This window comes from Podarcis vaucheri (genome assembly GCF_965113315.1).
Source record: "Podarcis vaucheri genome assembly, chromosome: 5".
Lineage (NCBI taxonomy): Eukaryota > Metazoa > Chordata > Lepidosauria > Squamata > Lacertidae > Podarcis > Podarcis vaucheri.
The window spans coordinates 56,661,305-56,680,820 of record NC_138763.1 but is presented as its reverse complement, the minus strand read 5'-3'; the positions used below and the strand labels follow the sequence as shown (position 1 = coordinate 56,680,820).

The following is a 19,516-nucleotide window of genomic DNA, read 5'->3' as shown; positions in this document are numbered from 1 at the left end:
TATGTCTATGTTTATCTATGTGAATGGTGCCTTAACTCAGTCAATCTTACGTTGTTTTACAGGGCAGAGGCAACCCCCCCCATACTATACCTGTTATTATCCAGCAAAAAACAACAACCCCATTTTGTCAAACTGTTCAGTGTGTATTTCATAAGACAGGGATCATGCAGACACACAGAGAACCAGTACTGACACTAATATTTTGAGAAGCATAAAGTTATGAGTAAAGAGAACTGCGAAACACAAGCTGCGTTTATTGTCCCAGTGATCACAACACAAAGATTCATGTTAAGTAAGTTAAGCACAAATTTATATGTCCCTCTTAATTATGAGCTAATTGGGTTAAATGCACTGTGTATATCTGGTTAAAGACTACCAGGGTTTCCACAATGCTTAGATCCTACCTACACTTTCATCATAATCTTATGGCATTACTCTGCACATGAAATGCTGCATGGTTAACCCAAGCTTACATAGTGCACGAGGGAACGGGCGCTGTTAAATCTTTTCTCCCTCTTGTACTATCTTCCAAACACATTTTTAATAATATATGTCCGACGACTGATGCTTACAAGCAGTAGCTAAAGGAATCCCAAGAGCCGGGCCAATTAATGGAGCAGCAATATAAAAAGCAGAATGTGAATGTGGGAGCTCCAACAGTGGTGCAGGAAACTGCCTAGAAATAAAAGATTTCATACAATTGCTACCAAAGCTAATTACAGTTTGTTACTGACGGCAGGAGTTTTCTGGATCACCTCCAAACATCCCTATGCGGAAACCATATTAGGCAAACAAAGCACTTAAATAGAAGCGAGGCAGTGAATTAAGCTAGATATGCTGGAAGACAACATTAAACGGGATCATTCAACCTGCACTTGAGCAAAGGTAATCAAAAGGCACATTTGCTTCCTTCATCGCTCTCCACATCTGTTTGTTTTCCCCATCTTAAGGAGGGGAAATTGATTCCACCTCTTTCTGCTAGCTTACCTTCTGTGGGAGAGCTGAACTTGGTTTCATTTACAAAAGTCGACAGATCCGAAGGCTGGGGATAATCCTGCTTGTCAGAATCTAGATCCACTGTCATGCAAGTCCATTTCTGGTTGCCCACTGAAGAGGCCAGTTTCTCTTCATCTGTTGCATGAACCACAGTGGATACAACAGAGGGTGTTTCGGTTGTAGGCAGTGGCGTAGAGTCCTGAGAGTAGGGGGAAGAAATGTTAAATAACTATTGTGTTGTAAAGAAAGAAACAATTGTCTCTCCTCTTGTATCTGGCTTCCTTTTACTTTCTTTTTAACTACTTATTCAAGCTTCATAGAGCCTAGGACAGTGATGGCCAAACATGGCCCTCCAGCTGTTTGGGGACCACAACTCCCATCATCCCTAGCTACCGTATTTTTCGCTCTATAAGACTCACTTTTCCCCTCCTAAAAAGTAAGGGAAAATGTGTGTGCGCTCCCTCTTGCTGCTCTAGCTTCTGGCTTAGCTGCGCGAAGCCTCTTCAGGGCACGGGGAGCCTTCATCCCACTGCCCTGAAGAGGCTTTGCGCGGCCATCCCAGAAGCCAGAACAGCAAGAGGGATCGCATCGCTGTTCTGGCTTCTGGGATTCAGAATATTTTTTTCTTGTTTTCTTCCCCCCAAAACTAGGTGCATCTTATGGTCTGGTGTGCCTTATAGAGCAAAAAATATGGTAACAGGAGCAGTGGTCAGGGATGATGGGAATTGTAGTCCCAAAACAGCTGGAGGGCCAAGTTTGGCCATCACTGGCCTAGGGTTTCAGCCCTTAAGACACTGTAGTATGGACAGAGCCAGCTCAAGATATTTTGCTGCCTGAAGGACAAGATGGTGTCACCTCCTTGTTCCATATACAGAAGCCAAATGGAGTCAAAGTTGAATCCTAATTCAAAACAGCTGATGGGAGAGTGCCCTCCATTAGTACCTGACATAGCAGGCTAATTTAGAGAAGTAAGAACATGCTGTACAACATATACAGCTCTGTCCTCAAACACAGGCCAGGGGGTCTTAGAAGGAACAGCAGGAGGGAGATCCACTATTGCCACTATCATATGCTGCCTGAGACAGTTGTCTCACCTTGTCTAATGGTAGGGCCACTCCAGGCAACAAATATGAATGGACCTTGTTCTCTTACAGATATCTGAGAATCATTGCTTCAATAAATGCTAGGATAAATGACAGGTGAGATAAAGTGGGGCATCATTTGTTTTTGTGATTAGTTCAACTATGTTATCTAGTGAAGAATTCAATTCTACACAAACTTACTTTTTTAAAAAAAATCTATTGTTTTAGACCACTCTGCACACAGAAGTGTGGCAGTCCCCTTGTAAAAGAACAGGGTTGATGCTGCCCCCAATAAGGGAATTTTGCTATGCCACAGAACATTCTCACAGTTTGTGGTGGCATTGCAATACCTGCTTTAAGAAACAAATTGCGTTACAAGTCATGACAAGTCCATCAGCTGACTGTGTGAATCATGACCAAGGGCTCAGCAACAGAAGAACTAGGGCAATATGCAATCGCTATTGGGGCACTGAAGAACTTTGGAAATCCATCTCTCTGTCAAACACTATTTCCATTTAATTGATGACATTTCCAAATGATCTAGTCTGCTTGGGATTCCCCCCTCTTTATGGCATCAGGTGTCTTTTGGCTTTATGGTACCAAATAAGGAAAGATGCCTTGCAATCTAGCTCCCCTGCATTTGCTTTTCTTTTAGACTGCTTTTCTATAACATATTTATTTTTTAATTTGGTCTCTGGAGATGTTCAGCCTTGGTATGCCATTAAGCAAGCTAATCTGCAAATCATTTGCATTTCTTCCCCTTAAATGCATTCATGTTTACAAGATTTTAAATGTCTTTTTTTTCAAGTTTATCAGAGCAAAATCAACTGTACCAGAATCTATTTCATTTGTTTTTCATTTTTGCTTTGAATACCTATGCTTGAAGTGTACAAAAGCTTGGATTACAGGTTTTGACCGCTAATTGTTTCAGTAAAAAAAATGTGTATTTCTATTTTGTTATCAAAAAATTATATTAGATCTGTGATTTTACTTGAAGATGTTGGTTTACTATCCCTACTGAATGAGTCCCCAAAAGATAATTGGTTGCCAGACAGTTATCAGGAATTTGCACTGGACCAGTGTCAACAAAAAAGCATTTAAACAAAAAAGCTTGTCAGTACTCTTTACCTGTGAAGGTGCATCAGACAGCGGAGATCTTTTTGGTGACTTTTTCACCCTAAAAGTATCACTGGAAAGAAAATGGAAATTTTGAGTATGGTGAGCTGTGGAAAACCAAGAGTGTAAGAACAGTGCAGAGCTAAATAAAATACCACCATGTAAAACTTTCCTGCTTCAGAAAGCTTAAGCATTCAAGCATCAAGGAAGAGCATGCCATGGCCCTCACTTTTGTGTCATGCACTTTTGGATTAGCCCACAGCATTGTGAGCCAAACATTGCTTCATAAAATGTTGAAATAATGGAAACAGGAGCCTTCAATTACAGCAGTAAGAATTCGTGATTTTCCAACAGAGCAATTCTGCAAAACCTGGGCCAACACTTACAATTTGATCAAATAGCAATGGATTAATTTGCATCAGCATCCTGTGATAGCAAACATACAACTAGTTCTTTTCTTAAAAAACAAACAAAACAAAACTATCTACCACCCATTCTCTGTCTTCCTTAGTTTTGTCCCTAAATCAATCTGGCCAGAGTTCACTTTTATTCCCACTTAACAGATGAGGAAACTGAGGCTGTGAAATACTGAAGGCCATGCAATTTGGTCGTGACAAAGATGAGACAATATCAAGTCTGTATTTTCCAGCCTAAAAGAACTGTGTCACCTTACTCATCTTCCTTCAGCAGACACTACACACATAAGCTTAGGAAGAGGATAGTCCTAGACAGAGCCTAATCTTTCAAGTGAAGACAGTGCTTAAGATTCAGGTTTTAAGGCCAGCTTTTGTAACAGGAAGAGAAAAGAAGGGAAATTAACCAGGGACTATAGAACAGTCATACATACATCACTGGCTGAGCAAAACTCAGCTATGTCCCACTTAGTGGCAAGCCAAGAGCTTACCTGGTTGTACATGACACACACTGAATAGCTGTTCGTTACTTATAAAAACATATTTACTACACCTCTTCACTGTCACAGAAAGCAAACAAAAAACAAAAAAAAAACACCCATTGTTCTTCATCTTTAAAAAGTGTGAATGTGCAACAAATGCAAAAAGTGTGATTTGCCATGGCTCCATGGATCAAGGCAAGTCATTGTGGTGGATAAGTGCCAGAATCCAACCCCCTGCCTGATTTGCAAAGCTGTGACATGCCATTTGTGGCCTGCTAACTACACAAATAAAAAATTAATAATTAAACTGGAAATATGAAACTGGGGGGGTTATTTAATTATGAGTTTATTTAACAGGAATAATTGTTTTGTTCAAGCTTATCCACAAACATGCAGCTTCCCTTTCATGTAACAAATGTGATGCAAACTGGTAAAACAGTTTAAAACAGTTTAATTGATTCTGAAGCTATGATGGCCAGCGATACCAAAGGAAACCCACAACCCAAATTAGCAGAAATGAAATGAAATGAAATGAGGCATTCCTGTCCATAACAAGCACATTTAGGGTTAAAATTACTTACAACAGAGAACATACAGACATCACATCTTCAACCATCCTAAGACAAGTAAGACAAAAGAGAGAGAGAGACAGACAGAAGGAACTGACTGACACAAAGGAGACACTCCATTAATTGCATTTGTGGAAAATCACCACGGGTTGTTTCTGCTTCAGGAAACCCACACCTTGCCCTAAAACACTGGTAGCAAACCTTCCAAGGTCATAGATGAAACCAGGTGAACTAAAACACCCTGTTAAAATGCTTAAATCTGATCAATGAGACTTGCTGTTCTTGGATTATGCCCAACATCTTTATCCAGGGGTGGGGAGAGAATTAGAGAGAGTGTGTGTCTTTCCCCTCTAATCCAAATGCTTTCTTCTTCCATAAAAGCTACTTTTCAAAGCTGATGTCTATCCCTGCCACTTCAAACACTAGCAGTGGGTTACCTTCACGTGGTTCTGGGTGGCTTAGCTTAATTGCATGGGATGCATAAATGAGAAAGGGCACCGATAAGGTTTCAGGGAAAACAAATCATGGTACTTTGTTGCCATTGACATAGACAAGCTATACTTGTAGAAAGCTACGAAAGGGTGACAGTTGCAGTCACTTGTAACTTTCTTTTGAGCAGAGCATTCAGAGGGTGTGGGAGATGCCCATAGGCTGCTTTCTCCCCTCCGCTCAAGATTATCAGAAATGCTTTTCCTCATGCAGGAAGCAAGGAAGCTGGGATGAGAATTTTGAATTGGGGGAAAAACTGCATGGGGAATTAAGCAGATACACCTCCACTGCTGCTCCACTTAGGATTGCAACTTCCTGTGGCTATTTCCCCTTTTAAAAAAAGAACCCATTAACAGGAAGTTGCACACAAATGAGAATTTACTTAACCCTGCATTTAAAATATACACACACACACATCACACATCTACAAACGTCCTTATGAATCAGAGATAGGGAATCTGTGGGCCCTCCAGATGTTGCAGGATGGCACCTCTCATCATTATTGACCAATGGCCATGCTTCCTAAGGCTGGTGGAATCCTGCTACACCTAGAGGTTCTCATCCCTGTTCTAAATCTTCATAGGCCTACGCTACTGTGGAATTTGAAATCTTGACAGCTCAACTTAAAAACACACACACAAAAAACCAACTACTGCATTTTGTGTGTGACAAAAGGTGTGAAAATACAGCTTTACTCTCCTCAGCACTTGTCAGCCTGAATGCCATCTCTTTTCAGCAAGATGATTTTGAAAGATGACACCACTCACATCAAAACATATGTCCCCTGAGATGCTTCCCTGCCATCAAACAGCTTCCTAAGACAGATCTAAAATGGGGCACTGTTTTTGAAGCTAGATCAGCCTAGATGCTTTAAATTTTGGATAAAGGCCACTGGATCAACTGTTTAAAATGTTTGAATACTTAAAGTAGAAAGATACATGTAATATGTCCTCAACAGCAATTGGTTGATCCCTTAACATTTCTTTTCTTTTCTTTTCTTTTAACAGTAAATGTAAATAGAGCATATTTCACTTTGCTACTTGTAAGGAAGGCAGCTGGTTATAACTAAAACTGCTGTGTTCAAGAATGATGGACAAAAATCAGTGAAATATGATATGCACATATACTTTTATCTTGATTTAGCTACAGTGCTGGCATACTTGCAAATTTACCTATTTTAGTTAACAGCTTCCTGTCTTATTTTTCCTGTTTAAACTGGACAAAGATTGCAATGAATTCTTCAATATCTCTCATGAGACACAGCTTGCAAACTTCTCATTTACAAACATACATGACTTTGCAGAGTGATCAAGCAAGGTTTTGTTTGGCTGCAAATCCTCCTCAGTGCTGTTAGCAGGAGGCAAATCTTGGTGAAACTAACTAAAACACATAGGTTAACCCTTTGGAAATGTAAAATGTCACAAAACATAAGCTATTGTATATTTTGCATACTGTGTGTAAGAATAGAAGCTTAGTGTCACAGTGGGATTCTGTAAGCAACAAAAAATATTGATGGACCCATCTCCTCACAGAGGCAGTATGAGGTTAGCAACATCAAATCTCCTAGCTGTTAACACCAGTGAACTAGTCTGACATTTGGCTTTTATTTGGGAGTCAGGGATTACTTCCTGGTCCATTCTTGTCTACTGCTGTATGGCAGCTTCAACGGCTAGTCTCCCTGTAGTTCTCTCTTTTGGACAAAGCCGAACACTGTAATGTCAGCTAAATCCACACTCAAGATCCCTCAGGTCACCAATTCAAGACCCACTGTGGAACAATTGTTCAAGCCCCTCTAAGGAAATGTAATAGCTACAACATTCAAGGTGTGTGGAGCTACGGAAAAGAATTCAAAAGAAAGGTTGGGGTGTCCCAGAAAGGGTGCCATTTATCTTGCAAGACCCTGGAAACAGCAACCTTAAAGAAGCTGTAGTCTTGAGAAAACAATAGGTTGCTCTCAAAACTGTCTAACACTTCTAGTAGGATGCACAGCTGTCTCTATGGTGGACTCAAATGGGAAAATGAGCTAAGAATGGTCACATAGCATGGTCTGTTGCAGTAACCAACTATATGAAAGCTAATGAGGAATATAGGGAATCTGGACACGGTCTGGGTAGGAGATTTCCCCAATGTACCCCGTCTTAAGTTCCAAGATGGAAGAAAGGTGAAGCATAAATGAAGTAAGAGTTAAAGAAGGCCTCACCCATAATCACACCTTGTATCTTGTAGAATAGCCTTGTACCATTAAAGAAATCACATTCTTATCATGCTCTCCACTTTACCAAGCGCAAACATATACCATCCCAAAATATTACACAGGCTTTATTTTGACAACCAGAGAACGTTTTGTGCCTGAGGAGTTTCAGGGAATTCAAGGTACTTTTGAAATGTCATATTGTTTGATGCATAAGACGCTGCACACTCCATCATCTTCAAAAATCAAGGTTGCAGTCCTTTACACACTTAATCCCATTGAACTCAACAGGGTTTTCTGCCCATTCACATTAAACCATAGTTTAAACTAAACCATGGTTTAAAAATGTGATGTCCAAACTAGCTATTTCTCTTGCCAAACACACTATAATACAAATGTAATCACCAAAATGTTACCAACTGTTTCATATTTCATTACTAAAGGTAAAATCCCCATCTGAAACAATATCCTACAGTCTGAAGTGAAACCTCCAGGAAGTATTCCTTCAAACCACTAACCCAAGAGTAGCTCTACTTAAAGAATGGCATGAACTCGCAAAACAGAATAAACTCACTTCAATCGCATTTGTGGTTTCTTGGTTAAACGATACATCTCCACACAATATGTCAGCCACTAAAACAAGCAGAACTACTCTGGAGAGAGACCGTGTTTTGATTATGTGAACAGCTTCCTTCAAGTTCAGTTCTGCATAAATTTTATCCACATGATTTAAGGCTTTACAGATTAGCCCTTAATCCTGAGAACAGTTCTTATTATTCCACTGAATTGATAAGCTGTATCACATACCACTGCCACATGCAATCTGGAAGAAAAGTATACGTATTTTATGAAAAATTATTTGAAGGTCTTTGCTGAGCATGATGGGATTCTGGAAGAAAACTGTCTGAAAGGTATTGAAATTATCTCAGCTTTAACTGCAGGTCTGAGTACCCATCATTCATTTAAATGGAAGCAATTTCTGCCAGACACCTTAAATCTCATTGGACGCAGACATGGTTAAGGAGACAACCGTTCTCTGAAGTGGAACACCTTACACATTTGGCAGAATTAAAGCCTCATTTCTACATGCTGTGCAATGAACAGGGGTTGAGTTGCCAATCCTTATCAAAGCCAATAGAGGAAGACCATAAAACAAAAGAGAACAAAATTGTAATGCTTCCAACACCAAAGATTGCTAGAGAAGGAAGCGCTGAAGTAGCAATGAAAATAGTTCATCACTAGTTTTGTTCTCTTGTAATATACTCACAACACAACATGCTGCATAAATGTAAATAAAGTCATACCTTGGAAGTCGAACGGAATCTGTTCCAGATGTCCGTTCGACTTCCAAAACACTTGGAAACCAAAGCACAGCTTCTGATTGGTTGTAGGAAGCTCCTGTCAGACGTCCGGCTTCCAAAAGAACGTTCAAAAACCAGAACACACACTTCCGGGTTTTGACCGTTCAGGAGCCAATTTGTTTGGGAGCCAAGGCATTTGGGATCCAAGGTACGACTGTATAAGAAAGTGTAGAAGCACTATCACTTTGGCAGGTGGGATCTTATACTGCATATTAATTTTTCTACATTCTGACTTACGTCTTGAGTGGGGTCTTCTTCTTTTTTGCTGGTTTATTTAAGCTGTCCCCTTCCGTTCCATTGATCTCACTGGCATTAGCTGGTATCTCAAAGGAGGCTGGAGACTTTGTGGGAGAGCTAGCTACCTTCAAGGAAGGCTTGAAAGGGTCAATAGAGTCCTCACACACATCTGGATTGAAACTGTACGCCGCTGTTGTTTGCTGAGGCAATTTAGGAGAGTCTTGCATTTTGCAAGTGGAAGAAAACGGGTTGAAGTTGGGATCATCCCATTTGTCGATATCAAAAGTATAAGAGCCTTTGGGAACAGGAATCTCATTTGGATCCACAGGGGCCTTGGTTGGGGTGGTGGGGGCATTGTCAAGTTTCTCCCCAGCCTTTTTAGTCTTTGGCCTCCTCAGTGGCATTTTGGCACCAGGCTTTTTGCCCACTTTTTTGGGCAGAGGCGAGCCTTCGTGTTGCTCTTCGCCGCTGCCTTTTTCCTCAGAATAATCGAATTCCAGCCTCACAGATAAGCCTTTCACTGGAGGATCTTCCTGTCCCCCAGTGTCTGATGGGGTCACCTCCACAGCTTCCGGTGCCGTCGTAAGAGGTGGAGGTTTCTTGCTAGCAGGAGGAGAGTCCTGTATTTTGCTGTCTCCAGCACCAAATGTGCTAATCTCATCAACGTTAGTTGGGTCAAACGGACAAGCTGCTGCCTGGGCCTCAGAGGGCTCCTCTTTTTCAGCAGCAGTTTGGACAGGCTCTGGGCACTCAAGTTCTGTCGGCCCCAACCTCTCCTCAGACACTTTTTCTTCACTTGAGGCAACGGAATCTTGGTTGATGTCAGATGATTCTGGCTCTTTCACCGGTGGGACATCTGGAGGTTTTTTGGCCAATGGTTTTTTCTTTAAGGAAGCTGGCCTAGGCTTCTTTGTGCGCTTAAGAGTACTGGAAGCACTGCTTGAACCGGTACAAAACGTATCTGTTGCTGAACCTGCTGCCTCGCTATTGCCAAGAAAAGATGATCCATCAAAATCACCAGCTTGCAAGCTAAGGGACCGAGACAAAGTCGACCTGGAAATTGGAACAGAGTCTGTGGATTTTCTTCGAACATGTGACTTGGTGTCACAACTTCTTGTGTCCAGAGAGCTGAAGTCAGCAGTTTGCAAAGAATCTGCAACCTCGATACTATCAAAGTCTAAGTTGTAAGTCCCGCTACTAGCGATGGGCTTGTCCTCATCAAAAACAGTAGAAAATGAGTGGGGAGGAGGATGGAATGGGCTTTCTTCGACCGATTCACTATGTGAAACATCAGCTACTGAGACTGTATCCGAACAAAACCCTAGGGGGGGAAAGGAGAAAGTGATCCGTCAGGAAGGTCTAACTTCAAATAGCTATTGGGTGGGTACACTATTATCTCTACACAATCATATATTGTAGCTGCACCTCCATGGGCAGAAACAATTACATTTCTACTTCCATTCTACCACCAAGCAGAAAATAGGACATAAAGAACAAATTGCTAATGGTGATTACTAGCTGTCAGCATTTGAACACCCAGAGGATAAGATGCCCAAGTTTTCCCTTCAACGCTCTGGCAATTATTTTACTCTGCGTGGGGTCCAATGAAGCCCATTGGACCCCATGCAGGGCAAAGCCAGAAGAGTATTAACAACTTATTTCAATATTCCAGTAAGGAATTGTGGTTATGTGAATATAGCTGCAGATTAAACTTTTGGTTTCATTTATTTACATGGAAAAGATGACAAAACTTAAAGAAATTTGAGGGTTAATCATAGGGTCTAAATTCAACCAAAAGAAGAGAAAAGGACAGATGGAAGTTTTAGCCAGGGCACAGTTTGTGGGCAGATGAAGTAGCAGCAGCCTTGCTAAAGCTCAGCAGGTCTAGGACAAGACCTAAGCTAAGGGGTCAATGCCACTTTGAAGTTCCATGATGGATGAGAGGTGCCATATAAATGTACTAAATAAATTAAATAAAATGCATGCAGTTGCCTGCCTGCTAAAATGGTTTGCTGCCACTTTTATTCATTCACAATTATTGGCAGCTTAACACATGTTTTCTGAAAGTTAGGCTACAAATGGTGGAAGCCTCCATTTGAGCCCAGACAAGCTTGAATTGGGGCCTGATTCAAATTGGGGCCATTTTATATGAAATATACTGTGTATTTGGAAACACACCCATCCTGCCCCTTATGAAAACCTGCTCAATCGTTAAAAACATTATTTGACAAAACAGCCATTATTGTAATATGAAAGATGAGTATTAAACACTAGTCATTTTCTTGCCCAGACTTGTTACTTAATTAAGTCTTCCCCCTTCAAAATTATTTCCAAAAGTGTGATCATCAAAGAAAAAAACAAAAAAACAGTGATTAGATTAGTAGAATATCTCATTCCTTCCCCACTGTGTGAAGTATATTTAAGAACCACAAAGCTGAATTATGGGATAGATGAGACCTATGTGGAATCAGTGTATATATTTTAAGAATTATCAGGTTCAGAGTCATATTGCACAGCTTTTGCATACTTTATACATCATGTTCATAAGAACTAAAGGCCAACAGAACGTCAGGAAGGAAGCCTAGGCCTCCCTCTGATAGGCTAGATCCTCATTTATTTATTTTTTTAAAAAGAATGTTTTAAATCCTTTCCACGGGATGCTTAGGGAAAAACAAGCCTTAAGTCTTGCATTTTACTCCTGCATTGTGGGTATATACTAAGATCATAAACAGAGAATTTAGCAGGAAGATAAACACAAAGAAGATCTCACAGGGCTGAAACTGATGGAAGGGCACAGATCATAGTTATCGGTCCAGACAATGTGGAACTGCTGTACACATGATAGCATATGTGAGAAGGACAGGAACTCTGGAATTTTGCTCAAAAAAGATGCCAAACTGTGCACTCAGAAAAATGTGCCAAACTACACATGAAGCCCATGACCATGTTCTCCCATGCATGTTTGTGTGTGTGTAACACACATTTGTACATTCCAAAATACAGAAGCAGTTGTTGTAAGTTCACATTTTTCTGCACACAAAAAGAATCCAAGTTTCCCATCAAACCCATCATTAATAGGGTTGGTGTGGCTTGATACAAGGGTGATTTTCCCACTCTGAGGGTTGTGTTTGGCTCTGCTCTTGTTTTGTGCTTTTTAATTAGAGTTACTCTTGCCAGCTGAGCTGCTGTTCATTTTTCACACGATGAGCTCATTTTTGGACACTGATCCAGCTCCTGTTAAGGAGACCCTAACAGATCCATGTAGCTGCTCTGTTTTAATTTAAATGTACACAATGCAATGCAGCTCAACTTTGAGCCTATCCACAGTTAGTCTACAGACCTTGGCCCCAAGTATGCATGCATGGGATTGTAATCATGTAGCATGATCCTAGACACACTTACTCCTTCTGTAATTCCTTCTGTGTTCAATAGAACCTACTCAAACAGCGAGGCCTTGGGCTACTATCCTATGTTGCTATCTCTCTGGGAGTACATTTACTGAATTTAATAGGACTTATTTCTAGGGAGATATGCATAGAATTGTGTTATCAGTAAAGCAACTCAATTTGAATGATTTAAATCAGGTACCTTGACTGATAAGGAGTGGGCTAAACAAATATTAAATGGTATCAGCAGTCACAACACCTGTGCCAACCTCTCAGCTGCTACAGTGCTGCTGCTTTCTAGGATTGGAATAGGGTGGGGTGGCAGCAAGGGCAGGAGAAGGCCAGGTTATAGCAATGAACACCTGTGCCCAGAACCTTCCTGGCGCCCCTCTCCCTTTCCTGGCCCCCTGCCCCAACACAGTCTGGGCGAGTGGGAAGGTGGACAGTGGCAACGACCAACCTTCTGTGCAACTACCTCTTTCCACATGTTTGCTGATGCACTCAAAAGAACTTTTTAAGGCAGGACTACCCCTTGTAGAAGCCTTGATGCTTTTCTTCAGCAAGACTTGTTCTTCGATACTTGATCAAATAACCTTTAACAATGCTCTTCACCAGTTTACCGATAAAGGATGTTAGGCTAACTGAACTGTACTTTCCTGGATCCCCTTTTAAAAATCAATGTTATATTGGCTACCCCGAAATGAAGACCAGTTTTAAGCTACATATTTTTGTTAGAACATAAGCAATTTAACATTTAATTCTTTAACATTCCTGGGTGGGTGTTTTCTTTCTTTCTGCATTATTTATTCAGCTGAGGCAGGGGTGCAAGACCCACGTCCTGAATCGCTAAATGTCTTTTTAGCCTCGCTCCCTTTCTGAAATCCATTTGTTGTGGCTCATACATTTATAATTTATCTTCTCATGGCCAGAAATGTTAGGAGGAACCTTTACTGAGGATAATGAGTGAATTAATATGTAATGGTATTTCCGGACAGCAGCTTATCAGCCTGGATAGCTCAGTTGGTTAGAGTGTGGTGTTGACAAAGCCAAGGTTGCAATTTTGATCCCTGTATGGGACAGCTGTATATTCCTGCACTGGACTAGATGATCCTCAGGGCCCCTTCCAACTCTACAATTCTATGATTCTGTGATTAAGCCATAGTTTAACATAAGCGTTGTCCTTGGCTTACCACTCATGGTTGGTTTGGAGGAAACAAGCCCCGATCCTGGGCTCCCACAGGGCAAGCCAGACTGTGGCTTGTTTCCTCCCTTACACAGCACAGTCAGCAGTGTGAGAGGAGCGAAGCACGTACAGTGGTGCCCCGAAAGACGAACGCCTCGCAAGACGAAAAACTCGCAAAACGAAAGGTTTTTTCGTTTTCGAGTTGCCTCGCAAGACGAATTTCCCTATGGGCTTGCTTCGCAAAACGAAGCTTGCCCCGCAAGCTCCGGGGACAGCGGGAAGCGCAGCGCGTCTTCCCCGCTGTCCCCAGACCTCTTTTAAACCAAGGGGCGGCAAGGGGGAGAAGTGATCTTCTCCCCGCAGCCCCTTGCTTCAAAAGAGGGGACAGAGCGGCGCTTCCCCTCTGTCCCCGGACGGTCTCCATAGGAACGCATTGATTGATTTTCAATGCATTCCTATGGGAAACCGTGCTTCGCAAGACGAAAAACTCGCAAGAAGAAAAAACTTGCGGAACGAATTAATTTCGTCTTGCGAGGCACCACTGTATATGCATTAAATCATACTTTTTGTTAAACTATGGATTAACCTAATGCAGGAGTGAGTGACAATTTTTGGCATGGCAATCCAGATCCTTTTCACTCCTCCGTGGGCCAACTTTGATGGTGGGGGGGGGAACTATACTCCAGGCAATCACCCAATGTCCTTATGATGTCAAATGGTTGACAGGTAAGCTGTGCTGCCCCACCTGTCCAAGTCCCTTGCTCAGGGCTTTCCAACTGCCTGACAACCAGCTTAGAGAGCACCAAATTTGGCCCAAACCAGCTGAGCGGCTCCCCATTCCTGCCAGATGAAACAGGCAAAAATGTGCCTTCTCAAACCATTCCCCCACACTCACAACAGGCTACTCAAATTATTACTAAAAAATGAAGATACAAATCGCCCAATTCTATGTCATCTACTAGCCTATTCCAGAGTCATTCACGGTGTTTGTAACTACAGCTTTAGGAGTGCATGCAAGGCTTAGAAAATGTGGGCTTTTGTTAACTATAGCATTATGACACCACCGTAATAATCCTGTGACATGTATTAATGTAAAGAGGAAAATCTGGCAGAAGGGCTATTGCAGAGAGACTTGAATGATCAAACAATGCAGCTTTGTGCCTATAGAAAGCTTCTTTACACCCTAGCCTTTTGACACCAGAACTGAGTCAGAAATGAAAGGAATGTTGCCCTTTAACTTCAAAGCAGACTCAACAAAGGAGTTTTGCTGCTCATGACATTTAATTGCAGAGGCTGGAGTTTTGCTGTTGCATTAAGGAACATATACATCTTACACATAGAGTCTGGCAGAGACCATACTAGACTTTGGGAACCGAGATGGTCACCAAGGCAAAAATATGAGTTCATCAAATGCTGAAAGTACAATTTATATTTCTCACTTTCATGCTAACTTTTGTGGTGCCTTTTTCCATCAAGAGCTTTGCAACAGAGCAGCCTTCAAAGTGTGGCTCCAAGTGGGCATGCCTGAGATTAAGAGTCTTATGCTGCACAATTTAACCTATTTACCAGTAATAGGAGATCCTCCAAAAGGACCACAGGTAAAGGTAAAAAATAGGAGTGTTATAAAACATAACTGTAGCATAACTGTAAGTCCAGGCTACTTCCTTTATCTCAGGAGAATTTTCAAAGTATACAACTATGAATATAGCACAGTGCATTATAGTAACTACAGGCAGAGGCACTTTCCCCTCAGGGTGGGCAGGTGGAATGAGAGGAGAGGGGGACTGAAGAAAAAGAGACAGAGGGGAAGCAAAAAAGGATGTGAAGAATCAGGGAGTTTAGAATGAATTACAGTCTAGTTCTGTAATTAAAGACTGCACTCCAAATCCTATTTAGCATATGTGATCTTCCTTCCTCATTTAACATTTCTCTGGCAAATGGGGGAAATTAACTTCTTTTTTGTTCAGATAACAATAAATACAAAGCTACGTGAAACAGGAAAAAGACAAATGAAAAGCAGGGGGTGGTATGTACATCCTGCTGGAAAATCCCAATAGTAAAAGGCCTCTTCACACTTTGTGTGTTTGCATGTCTTTCTTGTAGTAATCATATAAAATGTGAACAAATGATGCTGATCCTTAAAAAGCCTGTGCACACACATCAAGGAGATGTGACCCAGTCATGTACAGCTGCCTGCTTTGACTAGTTTATCCTGACTTCCTTGAGCTTTATGGGGAAAACTAAGGATATCTGACTAAGACCATTAGCCTTCTCCCATATCCCAAGCAACTGAGATGGGCACAGACATTCAGCGCTACCTTCTTGAGTGGCTTCTACTGATATCAGAGGTTTGCTGCTGGAATAGAGAGCTCAACAGTGAGCCCACAATTTCTGGTGCCTTATCTTTACACCCACAGCTTGGTGGTTCTAAGCAGGAAATACTAAAATTACTGTCCTAAGACTTCGCAAGTTGGTATAAGCTTGTACAACACACAAAATACTAGTAGTGTAGTCTGCGTATGCTGTGCTGCAAGAAAATATGCAGGGACTGACTCCTTAGCCTCTATTCTGTATATCTACTAAATAAGCCAAGTAGTGAGTAGGTGGGGTCCTATGGTGGATTAAAATAGTATAATAGCTTAGAGACCATATAGTCAGTGTGGCACAAAAGGGATGGGAGGAGAACTCCAGTTCAACAGAAAAACCAGCAGCTGGCATCATAGTGTTACCCTCAGGGGTGCAGCATGAACTCAGGTTTCTTTTAGAAGGGGTTCACAGAAGGTTTGTGCCAAATTTGTGATATATGATTTATTTAAACATATATACAGGCTGAGCAAAAGATGGAGGTTTATACCATTAACACTCCAACAGATCCAGCAGCGGGAGCTATGCCCTGGTGACCAAAATACTCTGAGAAGCCCATCCCATGCATTGTATAATTGTTACCTGTGTCCTCGGATAGAAGCTGAGGTCTGACTTCCTGTTCCTCTATGTCAAACACTTCAACTTCCGGTGGTGGTTGTGGTAGCACGGGTGCAGCCTTCACAGGAGTTGTAGATTCTGGTGTCTCAAAGGCTTCTTCAGAGTCTGAACTCCTGGACACAAACAAACAAATACAGGTGTAAAAAAAGAAAAGGGGGGAAAAGGGACATACAGGCTACTTCTTCAAAATCACCTGCACAAAACAGAACACAACAAACGATACTTGGAAAACGCAGAGAGCTCTATTTGAGGCCAGAATACCTCTGCATTTCTCAGAGATATTGAGCTTCCTTTTGCAGCATGATTTCTGGAAAAGAATATCATGTTTCCAGGTTCACCCTGAAGAAATACTGACATGAAAGATGTCAAGGCGTCACAAAAGCAAACATGCACACAGGATAAAGAAAATACTGCCTGGAAAAGCCTGCCTTTTCAACATAAAGGAGGCTTCAGCCCAGGCAAACTAAAACAATGCCAATGGGACCTTTCAATGAGATGTTGGAATTTTCCTTGGCACAAGCGCAAGCAAACCTAATAAGGAAATACCCTTAAGAGAGTTGCATAAAGCTCTTTTAAATCCCGGTTCAGTCTACCTTGATATGCAGCAGAGTGTGAGTTCCTACAAAACAAGAGAACACAGGCTTTGAGTAACATTGGGTGCTGCCTAGCCTTTCACATGGGGGGGGGAGGCACCATTTAGGGAGATGGGGAATTCTCATTTTTCACACTAGCCTCCTTACTTCATACCACAAATGCTATCTTTATTTCCAGCTCACTCACAAGTTGTGTACTATCAATAGCTATTCAGGCAAATTAAACAAATTCCTTTCCTTAAACTGGAAGAGAGGGGCCTGATTGCACTTCCCTGGTGATACTGTAGCTAGAATCACAACAAATGTTATTAATGCATGCTGCTCTTCTATAATTAAACTTAAAATATTTTCAAAAGCAGATTGATGGATCTTCCTGAATCTTGTTTCCCCTCCACCAACCCTCCTCCTGCCAAAACCTCTGTGCCCATTTCTCTATCTGAAATGATACCCCATCTCCCTTCAGAATTCTTTCATTCAAGGTCTTATTTTTAATCTATATACCCTGCTATACAGTTTATCCAGATCACACTTCCACCAAACACATTGTCCCAAACTTAGACTGTATACACACCATATGTTTAAAGCACCCCCCCAAAAAAAGAACCCTGGGAATTGTTGTTTACCCCTCAAAGAACTACAACTCCCAGAAACCCTAACAAACTACAGTTCCCAGGATTCTTTGGAGGAAAAATGTACTTTGAGTGTACAGGAGGTAGGCAGCCTAATAATAATTAGTAACAATAATCCAGAAGGAATATGATGACAGCAAACAAGTGAAACACGAGGATGCAAAGTGGAGCCAACGTTATCATATGCGAGGCAGAACAGAAACATTGATATAATAAAGATGTGATGGATTAATGAGGATGGTGAAATACAAAGGCCTACAATAACAAAATTTAAATAAGCAGACAATCGACTGAGGATGTGGTCTTTCTAGAATTAAAGCTGAATGGATATTGTTTCCTTTAATGAACTGGAATGGGATGGGAAACACTGGAATACAAATATATATAAATGGAGATTATATATATGTATGGATATTTTTTTAAAAATCCAAACAATGTAGCACACTATTGCCTTGAAAACTGCTTAGGCAAGCATTTCAGCTAGTCAAATGGCAGCTTTTCCTTCTGGCCTTTGATAAAATGAATTTAATGGTGTGACAGTTTCCTGAAAGACAGGACTAGGGCTGACTTGCCTATTTCCAGGGATTCGCTGCATGGCTTGGAGACTGTAGTCTCCGCTGCTTCTCACAGCTGTCCACATCCAACGCGTCCACTGCATGGGGGACAAAATTTGCCATGAGGTGAAAGCCATTTCCTCCTGAGGAAGCAGTCTAGAAGCCGTCCAGATAGATGCACAGTAGAGAAGATGAAGGTCTTCCCTGACTTCGCCAGACTCAAAAGGAAAGCGCGCAGATCCTTGCAAAGCAACAAATTGCTAGATTCACAAGAGAGGGTTTCTCTTAAAGAGACGAAGAGCAACTGCTGGATTTGCATTCCTATTACATTCACTTAAATCGCTTTCTCCGTACAATAAAGCCTGTGTGGGCTGCGGGTGAAAAGCCCCCAGTGTTGCTCCTGACAGCTCAAGTGGTTTGATGGACCGGATTCGCTTCTGTTATCTCTGCAGAATGCCAATGAGGTTTTAGTCTTCCTGACTACAATGGGAAACAGCATGCAGCTGCTTAGAACATACCTTTCTCTCTGGAACTTATTTGCCTATTACTACACCTGGAGGCAGCCAAATGATTTCTACTAAATACTGTTCCCTGGTTATTATTTTTTCTGCCAAGCTTGTTGCAAATAAAGTTATCTCTATCCAGGGACACCAACATGCACAAATGCTTTTGACAGAAACACTCTAGCAGACTATTATTGCTTCCCCAAACACGTCCTTTGTCTGCAGGTTCAATCCAAGTCTATGAAGCGTGCAAAGGCATCAGTTGCTGTTTTTATTGTTATTATTGCTTCTAACCTATGCCCATCCCCTGGCCCACTTCCCAATGCATTAAGGCTGTGAATCAGTGTGAACAAAGAGCTTCTGCAAAAGACAAATAAAATCCACAGGTCTTGGCAAAGAACTCCTGTGGGGACATTTCAATCTCTTGAAATATCACGGGTGAAAACTATGTTGACTCTAGCATGATTGGGGTTCACCTCGCTGCCCTCCACTAAATCAGGAAAAAGAAAACATTTCTGCTGGAACAGGGGGGAAAGCCCTACATTGTTGTTGCCGATAAAAATAGGGTTTTTTAAAATAAAAAATGCAGTTTTCATTAGGGATGCTTCAAATATTAGTCTCCAGCATACATAGGCTGACCAGCTCAATATCCTGTTTCAAACACTTGCCAGTAATGTGTGGTTCAAAAATGGCACATTTATTGCACCCTTTATTTCACCAAACTATGTTTAGAATTTGTTTTTAAGAGGC

General features: G+C 41.5%; 1 protein-coding gene across 12 annotated transcripts in view; it reads right to left on the bottom strand.

The window, feature by feature from the left end:
• Positions 1 to 19,516, bottom strand: part of TACC2 (transforming acidic coiled-coil containing protein 2) — a 154,955-nt gene that overhangs the window by 31,196 nt on the left and 104,243 nt on the right. For all 12 annotated transcript variants that reach the window (XM_082222733.1, XM_082222728.1, XM_082222732.1 and 9 more), the window contains 4 exons: positions 16,452 to 16,600; positions 8,937 to 10,257; positions 3,207 to 3,267; positions 988 to 1,195 (listed from right to left, as the gene is read on the bottom strand). In XM_082222733.1, coding sequence (XP_082078859.1) covers positions 988 to 1,195; positions 3,207 to 3,267; positions 8,937 to 10,257; positions 16,452 to 16,600 — 1,739 coding nt within the window. The remainder of the gene's footprint in view (positions 1 to 987; positions 1,196 to 3,206; positions 3,268 to 8,936; positions 10,258 to 16,451; positions 16,601 to 19,516) is intronic.